This window comes from Electrophorus electricus, chromosome 4 (genome assembly GCF_013358815.1).
Source record: "Electrophorus electricus isolate fEleEle1 chromosome 4, fEleEle1.pri, whole genome shotgun sequence".
NCBI lineage: Eukaryota > Metazoa > Chordata > Actinopteri > Gymnotiformes > Gymnotidae > Electrophorus > Electrophorus electricus.
The window spans coordinates 18,304,463-18,326,680 of record NC_049538.1 but is presented as its reverse complement, the minus strand read 5'-3'; the positions used below and the strand labels follow the sequence as shown (position 1 = coordinate 18,326,680).

General features: G+C 43.2%; 4 protein-coding genes across 5 annotated transcripts; 2 read left to right on the top strand and 2 right to left on the bottom strand.

Annotated features, from left to right (window-relative positions):
• The first annotated feature begins 123 nt into the window (after nt 1-123).
• dcun1d5 (DCN1, defective in cullin neddylation 1, domain containing 5 (S. cerevisiae)) lies at nt 124-4,607 on the top strand. The gene is made up of 11 exons (XM_027009340.2): nt 124-222; nt 1,448-1,502; nt 1,734-1,773; nt 1,855-1,963; nt 2,220-2,311; nt 2,473-2,543; nt 2,700-2,791; nt 2,884-2,992; nt 3,273-3,377; nt 3,484-3,586; nt 4,169-4,607. Exons 4-11 carry the CDS (start codon nt 1,893-1,895, stop codon nt 4,222-4,224), a joined length of 699 nt encoding a protein of 232 aa, XP_026865141.1. The 5' UTR covers nt 124-222; nt 1,448-1,502; nt 1,734-1,773; nt 1,855-1,892; the 3' UTR covers nt 4,225-4,607.
• On the bottom strand, nt 4,566-6,486 carry LOC113576979. Its single transcript, XM_027009378.2, has 3 exons — nt 6,476-6,486; nt 6,057-6,293; nt 4,566-5,928 (listed from the first exon to the last, which is right to left on the bottom strand). The coding sequence occupies exons 2-3, from the start codon at nt 6,286-6,288 to the stop codon at nt 4,979-4,981; spliced, it is 1,182 nt and encodes a 393-aa protein (XP_026865179.2). The 5' UTR covers nt 6,289-6,293; nt 6,476-6,486; the 3' UTR covers nt 4,566-4,978.
• Nucleotides 6,487-7,213: 727 nt separating this feature from the next.
• Nucleotides 7,214-22,181, top strand: capn5a (calpain 5a). Of its 2 annotated transcripts, XM_035525680.1 has the most exons (13): nt 7,214-7,358; nt 9,246-9,418; nt 11,467-11,598; nt 16,306-16,514; nt 16,751-16,943; nt 17,092-17,285; nt 18,378-18,455; nt 18,740-18,935; nt 19,074-19,196; nt 19,635-19,831; nt 19,984-20,105; nt 20,205-20,341; nt 20,567-22,181. In XM_035525680.1, exons 2-13 carry the CDS (start codon nt 9,254-9,256, stop codon nt 20,738-20,740), a joined length of 1,920 nt encoding a protein of 639 aa, XP_035381573.1. In that variant the 5' UTR covers nt 7,214-7,358; nt 9,246-9,253; the 3' UTR covers nt 20,741-22,181. The 2 variants fall into 2 exon arrangements, with proteins under 2 accessions (XP_035381573.1, XP_035381572.1); XM_035525679.1 differs by having other exon boundaries at nt 18,740-19,196.
• On the bottom strand, nt 14,712-15,640 carry ompa (olfactory marker protein a). Its single transcript, XM_026997492.2, has one exon. It carries the CDS (start codon nt 15,574-15,576, stop codon nt 15,040-15,042), a length of 537 nt encoding a protein of 178 aa, XP_026853293.1. The 5' UTR covers nt 15,577-15,640; the 3' UTR covers nt 14,712-15,039.
• Nucleotides 22,182-22,218: the final 37 nt, after the last annotated feature.

Sequence of the window (22,218 nt, the reverse complement as noted above, 5' to 3'; positions counted from 1 at the left end):
CAGTTAGTTATATATGTAATAAGAGACTAAGAAGATGGAGCATTTACCAACAAAAAAAGGCTATAGTGACTTTTATTTTGCTGTATAAGAAGCGCCGAACGACCGGGAAGTGAACAAGAAAATTCGATTGGTTACAGATTTCAAGTAGAAGACCAGTGTAGTTGCGATTGTCCTGTTGTGTAGAAAAACGATTTGCCTGCCTACACAAAATCGGATTTTCAGGTTAGATGAATATTCTCTATAATATGATACTAATAGCTAAGTAACAATGGGGAAATGTATTTCCTTTGAGATTTGATCGGATATTTTTGCCACCCGGCATGGTTATGCTAGCTAGACTGAAGTTTACATTAGCTAACTAAGCTAAATACGCTAGCGGTAGACTAGCTACTTCGTTTACTTAATCATAGCTAGTTTTCTGCCTTGTGTTCCTACTGCTTAATATTTGAATTGATATTTTTAAAATTCACAGTATAACAACTACGTCGAACAAATGTCGACCTGTTTGGTAGACAAAAGAGTTGTAATCTGACAGGCTGAATTGTATGGAATGAATTTAATTTTTTAAACGATGCAAGCTGTGGCTAGGTAGCTGGCTGTGCTTTTATCAAGTTGTCACTCGTCTGCTCTTTGGGGATGTTTTTACGAAGGAGCTAGCTAGCTTGACGTCTTACTTTTGTGGTTAGTCTGTAGCAATCGTCAACCCCAATGACCAGCCAATAACAACATGATATTTCAAGTTTACTTTTTAATCGTGCAGTTTCATTTTGATTTCAAACTAACCTACAGATAACTTGTAAAATCAATGTAACCTAACCGGTTAGCTAGCTAATTATTTATTATTGGTACAAACCATGAACTAGCTAGTTAGCTAGCTAGCATGGCGTTAATGTTTTCAGGAAAAATACCATGTTAGCTAGCAAAAGGCAAGCTTGTCAGCTGGGAAGGCCAGTGATAGTTGTATTTATTTAACGTGAAGATAACACACCTTTGTGCTGTTACACGTAGCTGACACTCGATTAATGTTAACTGTAATGTAATCAGCGACTAATGTAATCCTTATGTGAAACATTTAAGCCATGACGCAGTTAGCTGGCGCTAGGAGACCGAATAAAGATGATAGAGAGGTGGTACGATACTGTATGGAAGTCGCCACCAACATGCCATGTTAATAGCTATATACCTTGCTTTAAAGTGCGATTCTTATAATTCCCGAATCTTCCAATGATTCTGAAGATTGTCATTCGAGTTTAACTGTAACATTTCTAAACAGCAATAATATGAGTGGTGTTAACAGCAAAACGTAATGGATAGTCATTTATATATCAAAGCTCGATTTGCCGTGAAAATTGCTGCATTGGAAGCTATTTCTAGAGGATGTTTCTTTGTTCGTTTTCTGTTAAGAATAATAAATGCTTGTAACAGTCCTCTTAACTCTATTCCCAAGGAAACCTTCCGGACTGGCAGACATAAAGAAAGTATCTCAGACACTGGATAGACTTGTAAGTAATGTGTTAGTATTAAATGCTTTTTGTATACACCTCGACATACTGTGCATGCTATGTATTTACCACCCTTTCCATAACATGGCATAAGCAATGATTGTATCATTTTATGTCTATACTAAAACAGTTCAGTTAAGGACTAAGGACAGAAAGCTGCCTAAACGTGTTAACTTGTGTGTTCAGCTTATATGTACTGTGATTTCTGATGACATTGTTTCCTTTCTAAAGAATCTTGTTGACTTGAATGGACAAAACAACCAGTACACAGGTACAGTTGCATTTAAACCTGTCTTTAGTAGCCGGTGTTAAGTCAAATTGATGTTGATATTTCCCCTTTTTCCTTACCTAGATTCAGTTAGGCTAAATCGACTGTTTGGAAACCCCGGTATGCCTGTAAAAAAGAAAAGAAAGTCCTCTGGCTCAGAAGACCCCAGCGTCAGAAAGTGCAAAATTACCAGGTAGCACTGTCTTCTGCTTTCTGTTCCTCTCCCAGCTTTTACACACAGTGTTTTCAGTAGGAGAGAGGTAAATGTATGTCCAAATGATGATGAATTGTGTTCTACATTTTTTTTGTGGAGTTGATTGTATAGGCAGTTGACATGATTGACAATTTGATTAACAGGTTCACAAGTAGTATTTCTTTAGGACTGGGAAGAGTAAATTCATACAGAATATTAATTTTTTACACATCTTTGTGTAATTGCCATGTCCTAGTTACTGCAGGACACAAACACCTGGGCGATTCATTAACCCTGAAGATCAGTTCTCTAGTAAGAAATGCCTTGCGTGGTTCTATGAATATGCAGGTATGTGAGTTACTATCTGTTCACATTGGTAAAGAGGCTTTATTTCTTTCTGGGAGCAAACCAAGATTTATGTGTTATCTGAAATTAACTTGACTGATATGTCTACCGTTTTCTGAGTTGGATTCATTGGCCACTGATCAACTTTCTCATCTTCCTGCTAGGGCCGGATGATGTGGTTGGACCCGAGGGCATGGAAAAGTTCTGTGAGGATATTGGCGTGGAGCCAGAAAATGTGAGCGTCTTCAGGATTTGTTCATATTCACGACCACATTCTTTCACTATTGGGAGAATGCTTAAAAATATATAGCTTTTTAAACACAAACCAGTTTGTCTATTTCAGGGATTTATTAGGCTAGAGGTAAATGTTATTTTGGGGTCTCTGCTCTAGATTATTATGTTGGTGTTGGCTTGGAAGCTTGAGGCACCAAACATGGGTTTTTTCACAAAAGAAGACTGGCTCAAGGGAATGACTTCACTGCAGTAAGCGAGAAGCCTTCAAGGTCAATTGCTGGTTCTCTCTGTCTGTCTCAGATTCTTCATGTTAATCTGAACTTCCATTTCCTCTGTAACAGATGTGACTGCACTGAAAGGTTACAAGGCAAGATGGACTACTTGCGCACTCAGCTGAATGACGCAACTTTGTTCAGGAACATCTACAGATACGCCTTCGACTTTGCCAGGGTGAAATTAGCGTTTGAATATCAGGGCTTGGGGTTTGCATTTACAGCATCCAAAGTAACTTACAATTATAACTGAATACATCTTGAGCAATTGAACACACAGTTGAACACACAGTTGCTGCTGCTGGGCCAGGATGTGGTGTTGCTACATTAAAACTATACTCACTAAAATGGGACAATCACATCATTCCGTCTGATGGTCTTTTTAGTGGATGAGATCTATATAAATCTGTCTAATATTTAACAGGGAATGTCTGTTATCCTTATTTTTGTATCTTTAGGACAAAGACCAGCGTAGTCTAGACATGGATACTGCTGAGTCAATGTTGGCACTGCTCTTGGGAAGGACGTGGCCCCTGTTTCCTGTGTTCCACCAGTTTTTGGAGGTTGGGCCATTTGCTTATTTATGAGACTGGAATGGTCCTAGGTTACTAATGTGCAATATTGGATGTACACAATTCTTCCCTTGATTTCTTCTCTCCAAACCTTCAGCAATCCAAGTACAAAGTCATGAACAAGGACCAGTGGTACAATGTCTTAGAGTTCAGTCGCACTGTTCACCCAGACCTCAGCAACTATGACGAAGACGGAGCCTGTAAGTCTCATCGTGCTGTCCTCAGCACTCCTCCCTGATGTAGTTTCATCTCGCAGTAAGAGCACAAACGCTGTGTCCCAGTGCTGAATGGATTTTTGTATCTTCCAGTTAAATGGCTTTGGTAACACTGGTATTGCAAAGGTACTGCAGATATTTAAAGAGCTCGGTCTGATGTCACAAAGGTTGTTTTGCTGTAAGCATCATGAACTTTTAGACAATCCTGAAAAATGTTCTGGTGTGTATTATGAATCATAGAAATCATTTAGATTGGTCTAATCATGTGAATTAAGTCCAGATATTGCAGGCCAGTTTTCATGCATGTCACATCAAGGTTTACCAGTGTGTTTTTAATGTTGTAAAGCATGTTCTAATGTGCAGAAAAATTAATGCCACATAATATTTTATCTATATTGTACAACCCTAGTGACGTCACTCTTCTTTTTTGTTGCTGGGATCATCATAACATTTTATCCCTGTTATGTCTGGCAGCTGTTACTGCTCGGCACCATCAGGTCAGGCTGTGCTGTTTTCGTTGAACTCTTCTGTCATGGTAACACCCTGCGTCCTCTACCCCCTCCTCAGGGCCTGTGATGCTGGACGAGTTTGTGGAATGGTACAAAGCCAGGCTGGCCTTATAGCAGAAACCGGTTGACTTATGTCAAATAAAAGGGCAAGGAAAGCACATCAGTGGAAGCTGTCCCTCCATACCAAACAGTCCAGAGAACCCCGCCCCCCCCTTTACAGGCCTGCCCACGCCTCCTGAGCTGCTGGCAGACCCATCAGTACCCAGAGACTTTCAGTGTTAATTTAACTTTTTAAAAGGAAGAAGTCCAAAAAGGGGGACAGTTTTGTTTTTTTGTTTTTTCTTCATATGTATTGCATCTTTTGCAGCAGTCACATTGCCAGTGTTGTATGATCTGGTAGAGGGAAGTCATCTGTTTATGTAAATTTTTTCCCTTTCATTTTGAGTTTTGCCTTGTTTATAGTGTTTTCAAAAGAAAATAAAGGAATTGTAAGTAATTGCAATTTTCCCTTGGGCATGTTCACACTGTAAAATATATTCCAGAATATACAATTTGAACGTTCTTGCCTCTTTTTTTCCCCAGAAGTGTGGAGGCAGAAAAAACCCCATCAACGGCCATCAGTTATTTGTTGTGCGAGATGAGTGCCCCCCTCCTTCAGGCTGCCGCTTCGCTTGTGCTCGTTTTCCATGTCCGGGCAGTGGAAGATGATTCATGTTTTAGCGTTTCTGTTCAACTTGTTTTTTCTCCTCCTAATTCTTTCATTTTAGACCTGTTGTATACATTATTTGTAAAAACAGATTTAAATGGCTTGGCAACAGTTGCTTTAGGTATAACAGAACTCAAAGGATTCATTGGGTCTGTTAAAGGCCTAAACCGTGCTGGGAGGCAGAGGCTCGTCTGGTTCGGCTGGATTCCTGTTAGTCGAGTCCAGCGCTTCTGCCTGGCTCATAATGGCGCTGAGGCGCGTCAGAGACACAACCCTGTGTCTGCGCCTGGGTTCATTCTCATCCAGCTCCTCTGGTTCCTTTATGTGGCTGTACCGTTTCCCCTCTTCATCGTAGTCGTACACTTTAATAACTCTGCTTCTCCGCTTGGGTTGCCGATGACTACTCGGGTCTGTCGCCGCTGCTGTAGCCCGCTCTTCCCGGTCCGACTCGCCCCCGTCTCTCCTGCTTAGTGTATCGCTCGTCTCCGTTTCGATCGCGCTGAGAGACGAGTTGCGTCCCTCCAGGTATCGCTGTTCTTCGTTCTCTTGCTTTGGCTGGAATGGCGGGGATGACTCTGGTGCAAAGAAGACGGTGTCGTCTTCAAAGTTTCGGCTGCTGTGGAAGAACACAGAGTCGAACTGCAAGGACTGTTCGTTGGAAGCAACGGCGAATACATCGTCTCCATTTCTGTGCTCGTGGCTGGAAGTTTTAGGACTTGGCGTGAGCACTGCTTTTGACAAACACTTGATAACATAGGGTCTGCTGAATGCACCAAGTGCAAACGCTCCTATGAAGGTGACCAAAACTGATGATGTTACAGCTGCAGTGAAGTGGCTTTGGGAGAAGCTGCCCTCACCCTCTCTGGCCATTCTCTGACTCCTGTTGTATGTCTCTGTCTTGTGTTGTATTCCATTTGCCGTCACTACATTCACCGTATATGGAATAATTGTTATGCCGTGGCTGTCCACACGGTGGCAGTAGTAGAGACCATTATGGCTTGCGGTGGTTCTAATGATCCTCAGGTTTCCGTTACCGAGCTCTACTGGGCCCTTATTACTAAATTTTCCATCCTCAAATGAGCCAAAAGGGGTCTGCCACCATTTAACTGTCCCTAGACACCGCAAACCAGAACACAAACATTATAAGTAAACAGAATATTTGTATTTAAACCACGTGATTTTTGTAATCAAATGATGCAGGTGAGCATAGTACAATTCTCCGTTAATGCTTTTTGTTTACCTTCACTCGTCTTGTTCCTGCACTGTAGTTCCACAGCTTTTCCCATAAGAATGTCAACTGTGATTTTAGGTTTGACTTGTAAAGAGCTGCTCTCATCCTTCTGAAACTCCACACGTTCGTTGGAGATTCGCTCTCTCATTTTGCTGTGCGTTGCAACTACTGATCTGCCAGAAGTCGGAACGCACTGTGTACTGCAAAGCAGAAGTAGTCCCAACCAAGAGCTAGTCCGCATCCTCACTGTTACGAAAGATACCAAAGATTAAAAATTACAATAATACAAATATAAAATACAATAAGCGGTAATAGGCCTGCATTTGTTACCGTTCAGTGTATGGTGCTTTTCATTATGGTTTCACAATATAAAATTCAGAAACATACATACAACAGTTTTAGAAACATAGTTTGGTATAAATTCCTACCGCCGTAGTGTGGTCAGTTGTAGGTTTATAATTCAGTTAAGTTCCACCACTGATATTTGTGTTCCTTCAAAAAAAGGAGTAAAGTACAGCATTCACATGACAGGTTATAAGCAAGATCTCGTGCCCCATGTTTAACGATTAACACTGGCCATCAAAAGCAGAGGGATGTTACAGGGATCTGAAATATAAATTATAAACTTCTCACCTATGTTGAGATTTAGCAAACTTGATAAGTCGTGTGATATTGGTCTGTTTGTTGCTACAGTGCAACATGTTGTATTTTGTAAAGTACTTTTACCTAACTTTTAATGTATGAAGAATTCCATTCAAATAAAAATTTTAAATTATTATTATTATTATTATGACTACTATTACAGATACCTAAAACCGAAATGAAATACTATACTATTATTTTTGGCTCTTGAGAACGGGTAATTGATTGTCAGTCTTGGAAAAATATCTTTAAAATGATTTATTGTGCAGGCTACTAATGTGGACTTGAATTACCTTATGCACACAGGGAATAATACACTGTATAAACGTTCTCAACAACTGTGCATAGTGATTTCCCAAAAGATGTCAGCAGTGAGCTGCACGGCCTGCACGGCTTATCAGTCGTACGCGTTCAGCTTTTTGGCCGGAGAAGACTCCTTCAAACTCCTCCCCAGCGTTCATCTGCAGCAAAATATGTTGGCGTCCACGGGCGCACATGCTCAGACTGCGTGCCCCTCCCTTAGGGGGAAGAACACCGCGAACGGCGAGGAGGAGGCGCGCAACACAAGCAGCCAAACAAACCGACCGCTGCATAGTCAACTCCGCCATCGAGTCCCTGGGGTAAGCCGAAGAGAGTCGTCACGGGAGAGGGAAGGAGAACCCTCTACAGGTAACTTAAAATAGCCTGACAGCAAAAAACAAAAAAACAAAAACATCGTGCGCGGTTTTTGATGTCGATCTCTTTGATGTCGTGCTGTTAAACGGGGGGAGGACTGAGTGAAAACGTATTCCTTTCTCAGTCTGTGCATATTGCAGTGGTAAAAAAAATTAGTGCATCTGCTTTTAGAGTTCTGCACAGAGAACTTGTTTTCACTTTATTCAACTTTCTTTGTGTTGTTTATTTGGCTTTAGTTTAGCTGAAAGGGTAAATAACCGCTTAAGGTAACAAACGCTGAAGCATAATGATTTGCAGACAGTAAATCTGATTGATTAGCCTATTTTTTCCCCACGTATACTGTCAATGTTCTCACCACTGTTTGCGACAGAAGTTGTTTCCGCCCAACAGGACAGATATGGACAAACACACCCGCGCCGTCGCACTAGTTCTAGCTCTGCACGTTTAGGCGTTACAGTTACATTTAGGCGTTACATGGACGTTCTGGATTTCATTATGACCCTTCTGGCAGTCATCTTCACAAACTCTGATACCTGCTAGATATGTTCTGGACGTTTGAGAAATTTGTCACATTTTTTGTATTAATATTTGTTACAATGGATTTTTTTTTCACCACCAGTGACTGACAAGATAATAATAATCAGATGCATTTATGCCTATATGTACACTAATACATTTGCAGATGTTAATTTAACGGTGTGTGGCGTTTTATTTGCATTAGCTTTAAGAAATCAATTGATGCAGAAATTGTCTGAAATGCCATTGCGTAGCGTTAAATACTTAGAAGGGACCAAATGTGAAAAAGTGAACTCCCCCAAGTTCTTTACGATAAAACTAAGCTTTGGTCATTGTTATAAAGTGAGATTAACGGATTCTCTCTTTCCACGCTCAGATACGTTAGACTCCATCACCGATACCTAAGCCATTTACAGAACAGGTTAAGCAAGTTGAAGGCGTGTCCATCATTTGTATTATAAAGTATCTAGGTGAAAACCAGGACAGAGTGTAAAAAAACAACCAGATTAGTGTCCAAGCAAACCTAGGGATACATTCCTTAAATACCTGCCAGGTCGCTGGCAGCGCAGAGAAACACCACCTGTAAGATGTTTGCGCGTCATGTAACCGGTTTAGGTTGCTGTTTGCCAACACACTTAGTGCAACTACAGTGGCTTCCGCTAACTGTCACTGTATTTCTTTGGTTTTTAAGTAGATTTGCCCGAGTGACGGATTGCCATTGCTATCCCCCGAAAAATCCGCCCGGGAACAGGGCTCTGCTTGCTTTTCCTCAGCTATAAGGAGATCCCCGCCTTCCTGATCGGGTTTTGCAAGTTCAGTTGCCGCTCGCAGACGGCAGTTGTCTGAACAGACGAACGCAGAAGTAAATCGGGCGCTCGACTCCGCTTTTGTGAAACATGTCCGCAGTATATTGACCGCTCTTATACTTTTGTCCCATAAAGTTGAAGAATCCACACGATCTCATTTCTTTTCCCCGGGCTATTTTTCATGGCCGTTTTTGAGGAAGTCAGTTAATGAGTCACTGTCATGACTCTTCCTGCATAAATACCACGTGTTATCGCTCTGTATGAATGACAACAACTACAAAAAAGATATAACAGTAGAACTGCCCAGTACAGGACATTTTTCTCAGATGCTTGTCTGCGTACAATTGTACTGAGATTCAGCTAAATGCAGATTAAACATATAAATGTTTTCACCATCACAAACGTCTCAACGGAAGTGTTAGAACAGTGTTTAAAATGTAAAGCATGGCATCATTGTCACCCCAGAGAGCTGACTGAGGGTCTGTGTAACTGCGGCTCTCTTCTGTTATCTCACTCTGTTTTTCTCCTCCACTCACTGCTGTCCCTTTGGTCCTTCCAGTCTGCAGAATGTTCTCCTCGGTGCAGGCCTACGAGGGTCAGCAGTTTGCAGAACTAAGGAAACAGTGCCAGCAGAGCAGGAAGCTGTTTGAGGATCCTCTCTTCCCTGCCACAGAGCAGTCCTTGTTCTATCAGGAAAATCGCATAGGTACAGTCACCTGGAAGAGACCCAAGGTGAGTAGCCACAGAAGCCCTGATGGCTGAAACAGAGGAATGGGGCTATATTAGGAATTAGTCCAGCACCAGTCCGTAGCTATCAACTTGAGTCATTATTATTATTATTATTATTATTATTATTATTATTATTATTATTATTATTTACATTTATATAGTGCCTTTCTCGTACTCAAGGATGCTTTTACAGACATATATTAGCTTTTTACAATCACTCACAGATATTAAGAACAAGCCACAGAAATGAATGAATTAATGAATGAACTAATGAGCTAAGGGCTTACTTATGGGGACGGCATACAGGCATTTGTATTGGGGGGAAAATAATCTATATATGCACTCGAAAAATAAAGTGAACTGTAGTATGTGTGCACGCATTGGAAAGATGGCATGGTGATTGTGGCTAAGGCTATTGCTGTTGGTTTGGGAGTAGCTAAGTTGCTGCCAGCCCTGCTTCTGTTGATGATAAGCAAATCAGCTTCCTTCTCTTAGATTCTGTTAACCAGGTTTTGAACGTTTACTGTCAGATTCTGCATGTTTAAATGACAACTTCAAAGTATCTGTGGCCATTAGGGCCATCTGGCAAAATCTTTATGATGCTTCTCAGGGCACTGTAGCATTAAACATTTATAAAGCTTCCGGTTCAGAATGCAGAACCTATGATAACCTCCACGTTGTTGGGTTTGTTTTTTTTCTGTAGGGCTTTTAGTTAAGTGGAACACTTTAATTCGTTGAGTTTGTTAGACAACAGTCTGCTGTGCGGAGAGTAAGTGAGGGCGTGTTTGGAACAGTAGACATAGAAAAAGATGGTTGCTAAAGTAAGACAAATGTGAGGAGTCTGGATGGGTGGAGACTAGTGTTTAAGTGGTGCGGTTCATATGTATTATAATGTGGGTGAGGTTCTGTTTGGACAAACGAGTATTTAACAAAAGGAGGCTCCCTTACATAGTTGCCTTGTGCCTGAATGAAACCATGTTTGTTACCTGTGGTGAAGGAACCTGTCTCAAAAGGTGCTCTAATAGCTCACTGGGGCTTTGGGGCTGCTTCGCTCAATGAAACTTTGACACAGGAAGTGTTTTTAGCAAAGAGGTCATGCATTCTGACAACAGTGTCTAACTTCCACTTGTCTGTGGTTTGTCAGCTGTTGTGTATTTTGCAGCGTTATGTAACTGCATTCTGTTAGCGCGTACAGAAGGCGGAAGATAGTGGCAGCGTGACTTTCCTTTACACGTCCAGCACATCTAGTGGCTGAGACTGCGTTCATTTGGGTTTCCCAAGATTCATTTCATCTTCCCTATCAGGTTAAACCAATATCCCAGTTTTATTTGCAGGATGCACCTTTTGAAATTCCTTACATGGGTGTGGTTATATGAATGAATGAAACAATTTGATATATCTGGGAATTGGTTGCTCGTTGTGCAGGTGAGATGGGGTGTAATTGTGGATTAAGTGGAGTGGTGCTGTGGACACATGAATAGGACACGTGTAAAGTGTAGCGACCGGCGCATGTTTAGGGAGCAGATCAGCAGGAGACCAACTGGAGGGGCACCCTGCAGAAATCTGGCATGTTGGCTACGCCTTCCTCTGCTAGCCAATGCTATTTTGGCTTTTTTCTTGTACATTGCAGTGATGTTTTATACCCCTACTTGTCCTTGAGCTCAAGTCTAGGAGGGGGTTTATGTGTGTATAAATGTTTTTATTGCATGAATACCATACAGTGTGCATCTCTGGTCATGGGATTTTTCAGTGACTGAAAGTTTTGAAGGTGGCATACCCCTTTTCCATAAATTAACATGGTTCCCTGGGGTGTTATTAAAATGTCTGCCATGCTTTTTTCAGAATAACACAAAGATCAAGTACCACAGCACAAAAATGGAATGGTTTGTCTTATTACACAGTTTTTGGGCTTGTAGGCACTCCAGATATCTAAATGAAAATGGCACTGCATACATATGTCCCCTTTAATATTTCTCTCTCTCTCTCTCTCTCTCTCTCTCTCTCTCTCTCTCTCTCTCTCTCTCTCTCACTCACTCATATTCTCCTCTTAGGAACTCTGCGATGATCCACATCTTTTTGTCCATGGGATCAGTGCCCATGACCTGCACCAGGGGCAGCTGGGAAACTGCTGGTTTGTGGCTGCCTGTTCCAGCCTGGCTTCCAGAGAGGCACTGTGGCATAAAGTGAGTTCCTTTCTGTCTGTCTGTTGAGAGAATCAAATTAATATTGTCATTCTATCCACATAGAGGTATTTATTACAAATGAATAGTGATAAAATAACAATAAAAATAGCTGTAATAAAGATGGTGTGACATGGAGAACAGGACTGGACTGTGTTCACAACACGTTTGTACAGCACTACACCTTTCTTAGGTACTACAGTGTACAGTGTACACAAATCTATGTGTAGATTTGAGTTAACAAACAAGTGTTCTACACTGCAACACAAAGGATTAGATACAGAGTATCCCTGATGCTCTTGTTGCGTTTCTCAATAACTTTAAGAATGCCAGTTTTGCAAGTGTTTCAAAATAAACTTCTTAATCTCAAATTCTGAACGCATTTTAAGTATTTTTATGTGCTGTTGTCATGCTTTGAACCAGCATGTCAGGTAAGTTTTTTTTTTTTTTCAAAAATTTTTTTAAATATATAAAGGAACATGTTTGCCTCAGCTGTCGTCAGGTGTGTCCTCTGTTTGGTTAGTGGGTAGGTTGGGCATTAACAAGAGGTACAGAGGCAAAGTACATACTGAACCAGGATCTATTGTTGAGGCAATTTATCAGGGTGATATCATAAGTAAGTAAGTAAGTGTGTGTGTGTGTGTGTGTGTGTGTGTGTGTGTGTGTGTGTGTGTGTGTGTGTGTGCGTGCACGCACGCACGCATATCTGTGTGTGTGTGTGCCTGTGTGTAGAGCCCCAGTCAACACCAGACGGCGCCGGAAGTCCATTCTCAGTACTGCAGCTATGGCTGAACCATTGTTTTGGTCACACTCCCCTATTACTACATATGACTGGAGTCTATGCTGCAGGAGGATTCTGTTGCTTTGTTGTTGTTGCGTGAGCGAGCTCCACGTAACACCAGAACCACTACTTGCACAACCCTGGTGTCATTGCCCCTCCTGGGGAGGAACGGTGTTGTGGAAAATCCCCTCTGTTGCCCTCGCCTTCGGTGTGCTAATACCCACTTGCTATCCCACTGTCCTCACTGTTATGATCTGGCATTGCCCCAGAGGTCCTCGGGCTCGAATGTTGCTCTGCGCTCAAGTCTGGAACGTTGAAGGGGGCTTTAGTGAAGCTGTTTGATGTGCTTGGGGTGGAGGTTGTAATGGGGGCAGGGCTTCCCCAGCTGTGATGCATTTCTGGATTAACGGCATCGTTATGACTTGCAGTCAAAGTAATCGCTTCCAGGATGGCTGCACAGTAAACACATCTCTGTGTTTAATTTAGTTTTGAATTTTGCAGCTAGTTTGTCACAGAAAGGTCCTTGTGGTGCAGCTCTAGTCTCACTGGTGGTAAGTCACCCCTCCAGACTGAATAAGCATGAACAAACAGTGATTCTTTAAGTGGATTTCAGATTTATTGCTAAATGGAAATGAAATTGATGTATGTCAAATATGAAAATAATTCAAAACAGAGTGAATCCTAAAATGAAGCTCGGTTTGATGTGGCCAGAGCAGCCGTACCACCAGTCCAAAGACCTGCCTGTTAGATATGTTTCCCAAAAGGCAGAGCCACATGTGCTACCCCTTTATCAACCTTTATCAGGACATCACAGATAGGGAGGGGAACTGGCCTTGGCGTCAGGGAGTAATCATTAATTTGTATCTAACAGCCTCGTTCTCTGACAAGGATGAAGTGTACAGAGTTTTGTACTTGCATACTATAAAAAGAACGTTGTCTTAAACACATAACTAATTATATGGGATTTACAGATTAACACGGAATGTAATACTGATGGTGCAAACTATACTGTGGATTTATTTATATAGAGTATACTGGTTGCATATGATTGAGTGAAAATTCCCTGATTAATAAGTTCACACCTTCCAGCTGGAACAAAGTCAAGCATTGCAAGTGCCTTAATGTGCAATAAAGGAGTGTTTTCACTGTTGTGGGCTCTGCGAACACTCAGCCTTACCATGGAGTCCTGTTGGTCTTGTGTAGTACTGTACAGTTACTGCATGGTGTTTTGGATGTGATGTACACTTTGTTTTTTCCGCCCTCATTTAGTTGGTTTTGGAGGAGTGTTGAGCGTTTGTTTGAATACTGTTTGAGAGAGCTTACCCTGGAAACCAGCATTCTTGCTTTCTTCTTTCATGTGGTCTGTTCATTTCCTTCTTTGGTTGCATTACTTTTTAAACGTATGCTGAATAAATTGGACATCAACAAATATAAGGAACAACACAGGTTTTATTTATCAGTAAACAAAATCATTTCAATGCATAAGACCCAGCAGTTAATGAAGTGATCTGCTGATTTACATTCTGTGTGCTGTTACTCATTCACGTTTGCAAGCAGTCCCTCAGATGTTACGAACAAGTGCTCAGTGGTGTGTAAACGAGGTCTGTTTTGTTGGAGACATGGTCAGAGAGGAGGAGCACTGGGAATGTCGATGGAGAAAATGGAGACACAACGCTGCTTAGGTGATGCAGCTCTGGCTTTATGGCTTCCTCTCCTCCCTCTCCTTGTTCACTCCTGGGGTCTCATTACCATCCTCTCTAGCACATCTTTTCCCATCCTCTCGCTCCAAGATGGATGTTTTATTCTTTTCCAAAAAAGGCCCTTTTCCGCATGCTTTCCCTTTTATATTTGTGTGAATTTTTATCAAGTATTTTGTCATTTTCAAATACATTGCATCAGAGAAAATGAATGAATGAATGAATAAGTTATATTTATATAGCACCTTTTCAAGGAACCCAAGCTTCACAATTAACACACACAGCTTTTTACATGCAGGCACACACCTGTGTGTCTGTGTGTGTCTGTCGTGTGTGTGTGTGTCTGTGTGTGTGTGTGTGTGTGTCTGTCTGTCTGTCTGTCTGTCTGTCTGTCTGTGTCTCTGTCTGTGTGTGTGTGTGCCTGCTGTGTCCCCAGGAAGAGCACCAGACCAGTGTCTGTATCGATCAGCGGGTATGGTGGTTAATGTTGGCTATCTGCCATTCCTGCACTTCGCTGATCCAAGTGACAAACATGTTGTCATTGTGCTTTCCGCAGTGTAGTACAGACCTGCACATGCACTGATAACGAGGCTGACAGAGAACATCAGTTGACCAAAACTATTTTATTGGCAGTGCTTTATAGTTTCATTTTATGCATACATGTTTATATTCTGTGCTTTTCATAAAACATATAAGCATATTTGAGGTATATGTGTATACAGAACAAAATATTCACATTACACTGCTATTTTGCTTTTCACTTCAATATAATGCACATCAGTACATTTTTTTAAATACATATCTCATATAAGGGAATAGACCGTGGTGATTACATTTTTATAGAGCACTAATGCAAGCTTATATTAGCAAGAGGTATTACATCGGAGGCTTTCTTGGTTTATTCCACTAAAAATTATGCAGTAAATTATTGGGTAACTGTAAGAGGTGCGTCTGACCTGGCTGGGTTTAGGGTCCAGGCTCTGTATTCTTCTTGAACATCAGGGAGCACCTGATGCTGTCCTTTTCCGCGCCCTCCTTGAAGGCGAACAGGAAGTACATCACCTTTCTCACCTTGGCCAGCTCGGCTATCCTCTCCCCGAACTCCTGGATGTCTGCCTCTAGACACTTGATGGGTGCATCCAGTGCCTCCCCGGCCGTCCTCCAGAACTGCCCCGTGGGCTCCAGCAGCTGCCGGGTCATCAGATTGGTGAGGTCGGGCGTCCACAGCTGCGAGATGCCCGTGACGGACAGGCGTCCGGGGCCGCCCAGCGTCACGTTCCAGTGCAAGAAGGTGAGCTCCTGCTCGGCGAAGTCCAGCCGGTACACGGCCTCGTGGGGCAGCAGCAGGCGCTCGCCTTCTTGCCGGCGCTGGCCACGCTGCTGCAGCGACTGCACGCGCAGACGCATCATCTCAGTCAGCTGCACATCCTCGGTGAAGGGCAGCTCCATCTCGCTGGTTCCAGAGGCGGGATCCACTGGCGGAGACTGGGAGTCTCCCTCCATGCGCGCTGGTGTGGGGATGTGCTCGAAGGCCTGGAGTTGCCGCCAACTGGCTGCTGCATCTCGTCTTCCGTTCCTCTTTCTACCCCACGCCTTTGCTCCCACCCCTCGCTGCCTGCTCCCAGAGGGCGATGAGGCTCATCTTGTTTATGGCTTCATTGATTGATTCTGTTTGGTGTGCCGGGGGCTGAGGCCAGGGGCCGGGGGTTTCGGTGCGAGGGAGAGGGCTGAAGAGAGGGATATGGGGGCGGGGGAGGGCACAAAGGGTTGATTCATGGTTAGTTGCATGATGTGTTGCATCACCAGGCAACAGAAGCGTGATGACGTACAAAGCAGCAACTTTGCAGTTTTCCTTTGGGCATTTCATGACAACTGGGAATATAATTTAAATGGCAATGAGTTATTTGTAAAACAGGCTTGGAAGTGTGGGGTGTTCGTGTGTAAATGTGTGAAAATGAGGAAGCAGCATCTGTCCTGGGATGGAAGAAAAACGGAATGGTACACAACTTTGTACGAATGATTCAGTATATGCACATCAGCCTTAGCATTCCATTAACAATCAGATTTGTTTTTTTCCCTCTGAATTGTTCTTAGTGCCACTAAGCCGTCCATCGCAGAAAAGAAGCACAGCACGAACTGTGCAAAAGTTAACGTGCTTCTCTGATAGATCAGAGTTAACCATGTTTGTTAACCAGTTAAAAAAACATGTACATATCGTGTTTTCCCATTCAGGTGATTCCTGACTGGAAAGACCAGGAATGGGATAACAACAAGCCTGAGGCTTACGCTGGGATCTTCCACTTCCGCTTCTGGCGCTTCGGCCATTGGATAGATGTCGTTATCGATGATCGCCTGCCCATTGCCAACGGGAATCTGGTTTACTGCCATTCAAACGACAAAAATGAGTTCTGGAGTGCCCTGGTGGAGAAAGCCTATGCCAAGCAAGTTAATCGTCGGCCATTGTAACATCTTGAGAGCGGGATGGCAGCTTGGGGGAGCTTATGAACCCGTGTGTCGGGATTTTCAAAAGTCTGAAAAGCGATTTTTGTCTGCGATGCTTGTAGTTATGTAACCTAGTTTGCTGTTGTATAACTGATAAAGTAACCTGTATCATTAGTGTATGGCGAGTGGGGTTTGGCTAATGTCCACTGACCTGAGCTCTCTCTCTCTCCCACAGGGTGTACGGCTGCTATGAGGCTCTAGATGGCGGCAACACAGCTGACGCGCTGGTGGATTTCACTGGAGGCGTGTCGGAGCCCGTCGAGCTGCTGGAGGGCCACTATGGCCAGGACGAGGAGGCACGTAACCAACTGTTTGAGCGCGTCCTTAAAGTCCACCAGCGGGGTGGCCTGATCAGCTGCTCCATCAGGGTGAGTCCGCCCCGCCACGCCAAGCCCAGGGGGGAATGCAGGGATGGGCGCCATCCTGCCGGCACCTCAAAAATGTGCATTTTTAAGTGCGAGTTTAGCCGCATGTGATGGTGGTTGTGTTCTGGGCTGCTTGGGCGGCGTTTCCCAGGCAACCAGTCAGGCGGACATGGAGGCCCGGCTGGACTGCGGCCTGGTGAAGGGCCACGCCTACGCAGTGACGGAGGTGCAACGGGTACGTCTGGGCCACGGCCTGCTGGCCTTCTTCAAGGCTGAGAAGCTCTCCATGATCCGCCTCCGTAACCCCTGGGGCGAGAGAGAGTGGAACGGACCGTGGAGTGACAGGTTGGTGTAGCTCTGCCCCCTACAGTCAGAGAAGCATTAACCCAGTTTTGAATGCCTGGACATCTTTCAGCATGCACTGGACAAAGGATTTAGAAGTCAATAGATTTTGCAGGCAGTGCTGTGCTCTGACCACTGGACTGCATGATGGCACAGAGGTCAGAACACTTTTCACTTTGTTGAGTGACAGTCTGCTTCTTAAGAATGACCCGTTGACTCTTAAGAATGAACTATTGTAGCATAAATCTAGTGCACCTAAATGCATTCAGTCCTGACCTAAGGGTTAGAAAAGACCGATCAGTTCCAGGGTTGGAAAATCTTTGGTTTCTCACTAAAGCTAACTATACACTAGAAAACTTTTTAAAATGACTCTGAAAAGACTTTAAAGAGTCTGACACCCTCTCACATCTAAAGACAATCTTGCAGGTAGATTCCTTTTGAGATGATTTCCCATCATGCTCCTGTTACAAATTTACAAGAAGAGAAACTGTTGGAGAAACAATGGAGCAGAAGCAGCTTTTGGCCACAGCTGGCCTTTAGTGGTCAGTGGTTTGTTCTGAAAAACAGCTAAAAAGAATAAGGCAAGAGGCTGATGTCTGCCATCTAGCGGCCAGAGATCTTCCTGCTCCCGCCTTGCTGCTGCCTGCTTAGTGCTGGAGCGAGCTCTCCTATTGGTTGGTGACGTTGTCACGTCACTATTTGCATGCGCCAAGACCAGAATATAAATCAAGTTGAGAAAATATTTTAGACTGCTATTCTTACTGCATTACACCAAAAGATCGACCTCTAGCAAAACTCTCGTGGTTTTATTCAGACATTGGGTATTTGTCTGCGTTAGTGAAATCGCTTGAAAAGTCGTTTGGCGGAAGGCCAGGGTGGGTCTTTTTACTTTAATTTTTTTTAATTTTTAAAAAATGTTTTAATTTAATTTTTTTTATTATTATTGTGCGCTCACTCTGCCCCCTGCTGGACATAGTCTGATGTTACAAGCACTGCAACAACTATATGTTTTACAGTACATTTGGTAAATTTGAAGATAGAAGTTTGCCATCTTGGTCCTTCTTTCCCACTAAAGTCTCTCTTTTCCTTCTCCAGCTCTGAGCAATGGCAGAAGGTCAGTAAGAGTGAGAGGGAGAAACTGGGTGTCGTCGTGCAGGACGATGGTGAATTCTGGTACGTGGCTAGCTCAAGCTGACTTGCTCATTTTTAAAGTCTTCTTAGACTCTTCTTCTCAGCTGAACAGCCAAAATCAGTTCTGTGCAATAATATGCTAAGTGCACTAATAATGGTAAGTGGCTAAGTAATGTTAGATAAATATCTAGCAACTAACGAGTAACTGACTAATGTTTTACTTACAGTCGACACGTATTCTTTTATCCCAGTACCCTTTATCCTGTTCTCTGGTTTAAGCATAGCCATCTTTCTTTTTTGTCAACTCTCTTCTTCCTCATTGACAGGATGGATTTCGAAGACTTCGCTAAGCACTTCACAGACCTGATCCTGTGTCGGCTCATCAACACGTCCTACCTGAGCGTCCATAAGACCTGGGAGGAAGTGGTGAAATTTGGCTCCTGGGTCCACGAGACTGACCCGCTGAGAAACCGCGCGGGAGGATGCATAAACCACAAAGGCACGTACCCCCAGAACCCCCAGGTGTGTGCGCAGGAGATGGTGGAGTGCTGCTTTTCGTGTGTGTGTGTGTGTGTGTGTGTGTGTGTGTGTGTGTGTGTGTGTGTGTGTGTGTCTGGTACGGCTTTATTTCCAGTATGTATTTTTCTGTTTTGTCTCCAGTATGTGTTTGATGTGAAGAAGCCTGAGGATGAGGTTTTGATCTGCCTTCAGCAAAGAGACAGAAGAGCTCGACCCAAAGAGGGCAAAGGAGAAAACCTGGCAATTGGGTTTGACATTCAACGGGTACACACACACACACACACACACACACACACACACACACACACACACATGCACAGTCACACACGCATAGTCACACACACACACAGACAGACACACACACACACACACACTTGTTAAGACTTGGGATCATACATGTGTCACATATGTGTTATCTACCTGTATGTTTTTACCCTAATCATACCCTCAATAACAAAAAATTGTTTTGGTCTCTCACTTAAAAAACTGAACATATTTTGCTTTTGTAAAAAACACTCTTGTTACATTTTGTTACATTTGATCATTTTTGTTACATTTGATCATTATTTTGTTCTTAATATATACAAAAGCACACCAATGCACTTGCATACTCACACACAGAAACGCACTTGATATTATTGTGCTCTCCTTGACCTTATGGAAATGTGAACTACTGGAACTAATGGAACTTCCTGCCACTAGGTGGAGCTGAACAGGATCTACCGCATGCACATAAGCCAGCAGAAGATGTGCAGCTCCGTCTACATCAACTCTCGCAGTGTGTTCCTGCGTAAGGATCTCAAAGAGGGCCGCTATGTCGTCATCCCCACGACTTTTGACCCAGGCCTGCAGGGAGACTTTCTACTGCGAGTCTTCACAGATGTGCCTTCAGACTGCAAGTAAGGCAGCACAGTGTACTGTCTCCCTGTATCTCGACTCTCTCACATGGCTTATTTGTTTGGATAGGTTTATATATATGTGTGTGTGTGTGTGTGTGTGTGTGTGTGTGTGTGTGTGTGTGTGTGTGTGTGTGTGTGTGTGTGTGTCTCAGGGAGCTCACCCAGGATGAGCCACCTCAGACCTGTTGGACGGGTCTGTGTGGCTACCCTAAGCTGGTCACTCAGGTGCATGTGATGAAAGGCACTGGACTACAGGCACAGGACTCTGACGGATGTAGGGCGTTTTTTTTTTGTTTTTCTTTCTTGCGCCACTCCCCAACCGTAGCATACATTAGTGATCACGGTGATGGACCACATCCCTCTTTCTCCGCAGCCTCGGACCCGTACGTCATCATCAGCTGTGAAGGGGTGAAGGTGCAGTCCCCCGTACAAAAAGACACGCTGACCCCAGACTTTGACGTGAAGGCACTGTTCTACAGAAAGAAACCCAAAGCCAACATTCTCATTCAGGTAGGAGGTCCAGGGCTCTGAGCCAAGCTTCATAGAGTAAAGAGTGAGCTCACGAACAGCCTCTGCTTGCTATCTTTTAATAGATTTAAATTATTCAAAACCAGCACGTCTCTCAGACGTGGCTTGGCTCCATGCCTTGATGAGCACTAGCTCAGAATCCCAGCCTCGTGTGGAAAAAGCGGCACTAAAACCACCTTGCCTTTACTTTCCTTGGGCTCTGCGCAGATCTACAATAAGAACATGCTGAGAGACTCGTTCATGGGCCAAGCGACTCTGAGTGCTGACGTGTCGGACGTGCAGCAACAAACCGTGCGCCTGCGGAACAAAGGCCAGGGCAGCGACCTCCCAGGCATACTCAGCGTGAGTGTCCTCACCAGCAACGTCCTCACCGGCATCTGAGGGTGACCTGACCGGTCCATGCCGCCATCATGCTTCCCTTCAGCATTATGAAAGCTGTTGCAGGTCGGGTACTTTTGAATTTTGTGTCATTTTTACTAATTGTGGCCTTTTGTTTCCAAGGCCTCTTGGAACAAAAATGGAATTATATTACATCATCACTTTAGCTTATTCCTTCTACTGTAGGTGTCAAGGTCAGTTTTTAGGGGTCAAATACTTGATTTAAAATGATGCCACTATCAAACCAAAGAAAGCCATTCTTGTCTGAAGGGCAGGGAATTGTGTGTAGTGACCAAATAGAGTCTCAGCTGCCAATCAACCATCCAACGTGCTGGATAGTAATTAAACTCGTTTACACAATGGAGTTAGTACTCAGGAAGTGTCAGTACTGGAAACACTATTGCAGGGCATGTGACATTTGCTTTAGGATGGGTAATGTGCGCGCCTGTATCACTGTACCACTGCCCTGTGACCCAACATTCCACGACAAGCTTCAAACTCCTCTCAAACTCTTCGTTTGGGACCAGACAGCCAGTCGGATGGACATAATGGCCTTCACACCTGTGTTCTTATTAACACTGTTTACAAAGATCAGGAAGAGTCAAAAGTGCCATCACAGGAGGTATGACTAATGTAATGAACAAAAATGGCCATTTGGTGGCAGTATGTAATCAGAAGGGTGTTCCTGTCGCTGAGATTATTTGTTTACTCATTTGTTACTCTGTTGCCTTAACTAAAATATCTTCTAATATTCATAAATTGATATGTATGTTTTCCTACTCTTTGTAAAAGTACTATATATTTTTATATGCATTTTAATCTGTGGGCCGCCTTCTGCCAAAGGGCACTGTCATTTTTTTTACAGAGTTGGCGATGATGCATTTCACTGGACATATCAGATGATCTGTTTCCCACCATGTTAAGATGTAATGACCAAATAATTTGTACAACATGTATATACATACATAAATATGCTGTGAAATAAATTTATTTTAACTGAAAAGTGAACTGTTTGCTATCGGGCATAGAACAGACACAGACAAAATTAAGTCCTTTAGTGTGTGTGCAGTGTGGGTGGTGTGTGTGCATGTCACAGGGAGAGTACCTGGCCTCATAACTCCTCCTTCGGGTCCCTTTCTTCATTTCATGGGCACTATTTTAAAGTGGCACTCTACACATTGCGATCATCATTTCTTGCCTATATGTCTGCACTAGTTGGTCTTACTCATTTAAGAGTCAACAAAATATTTGCTGGATGATTTGCCTGCTCTAAACATGAATTTTTCAGTCTTTAATCGCATTTCAAAAACATGTTTAAGGCTAAAATGGGTGGGGTTGTTGTGAGGCGATGAAGAAGCATAATGAGATGTAGTATGCATCCACATTGCCAAAATTTGTTTGTGTATCTACAGCTCACTAAAGTTAATTCTGAAATAAAAAAATAATCGGACTGATGCATTTGTACTCCATTTTCCTTTGAC

Coding starts and splice junctions, on each gene's coding strand:
- capn5a (XM_035525679.1), top strand. CDS start 9,254: ATGTTCTCCTCGGTGCAGGCCTACGAGGGTCAGCAGTTTGCAGAACTA. Junction 19,197..19,634: donor TTGGGTTTGACATTCAACGG/GTACACACACAC, acceptor TCCTGCCACTAG/GTGGAGCTGAACAGGATCTA. Junction 19,832..19,983: donor GATGTGCCTTCAGACTGCAA/GTAAGGCAGCAC, acceptor TGTGTGTCTCAG/GGAGCTCACCCAGGATGAGC.
- LOC113576979 (XM_027009378.2), bottom strand. CDS start 6,288: ATGCGGACTAGCTCTTGGTTGGGACTACTTCTGCTTTGCAGTACACAG. Junction 5,929..6,056: donor CAGGAACAAGACGAGTGAAG/GTAAACAAAAAG, acceptor TGCGGTGTCTAG/GGACAGTTAAATGGTGGCAG.
- dcun1d5 (XM_027009340.2), top strand. CDS start 1,893: ATGCCTGTAAAAAAGAAAAGAAAGTCCTCTGGCTCAGAAGACCCCAGC. Junction 2,312..2,472: donor GTGGTTCTATGAATATGCAG/GTATGTGAGTTA, acceptor TCTTCCTGCTAG/GGCCGGATGATGTGGTTGGA. Junction 2,993..3,272: donor ACGCCTTCGACTTTGCCAGG/GTGAAATTAGCG, acceptor TTGTATCTTTAG/GACAAAGACCAGCGTAGTCT.
- ompa (XM_026997492.2), bottom strand. CDS start 15,576: ATGGAGGGAGACTCCCAGTCTCCGCCAGTGGATCCCGCCTCTGGAACC.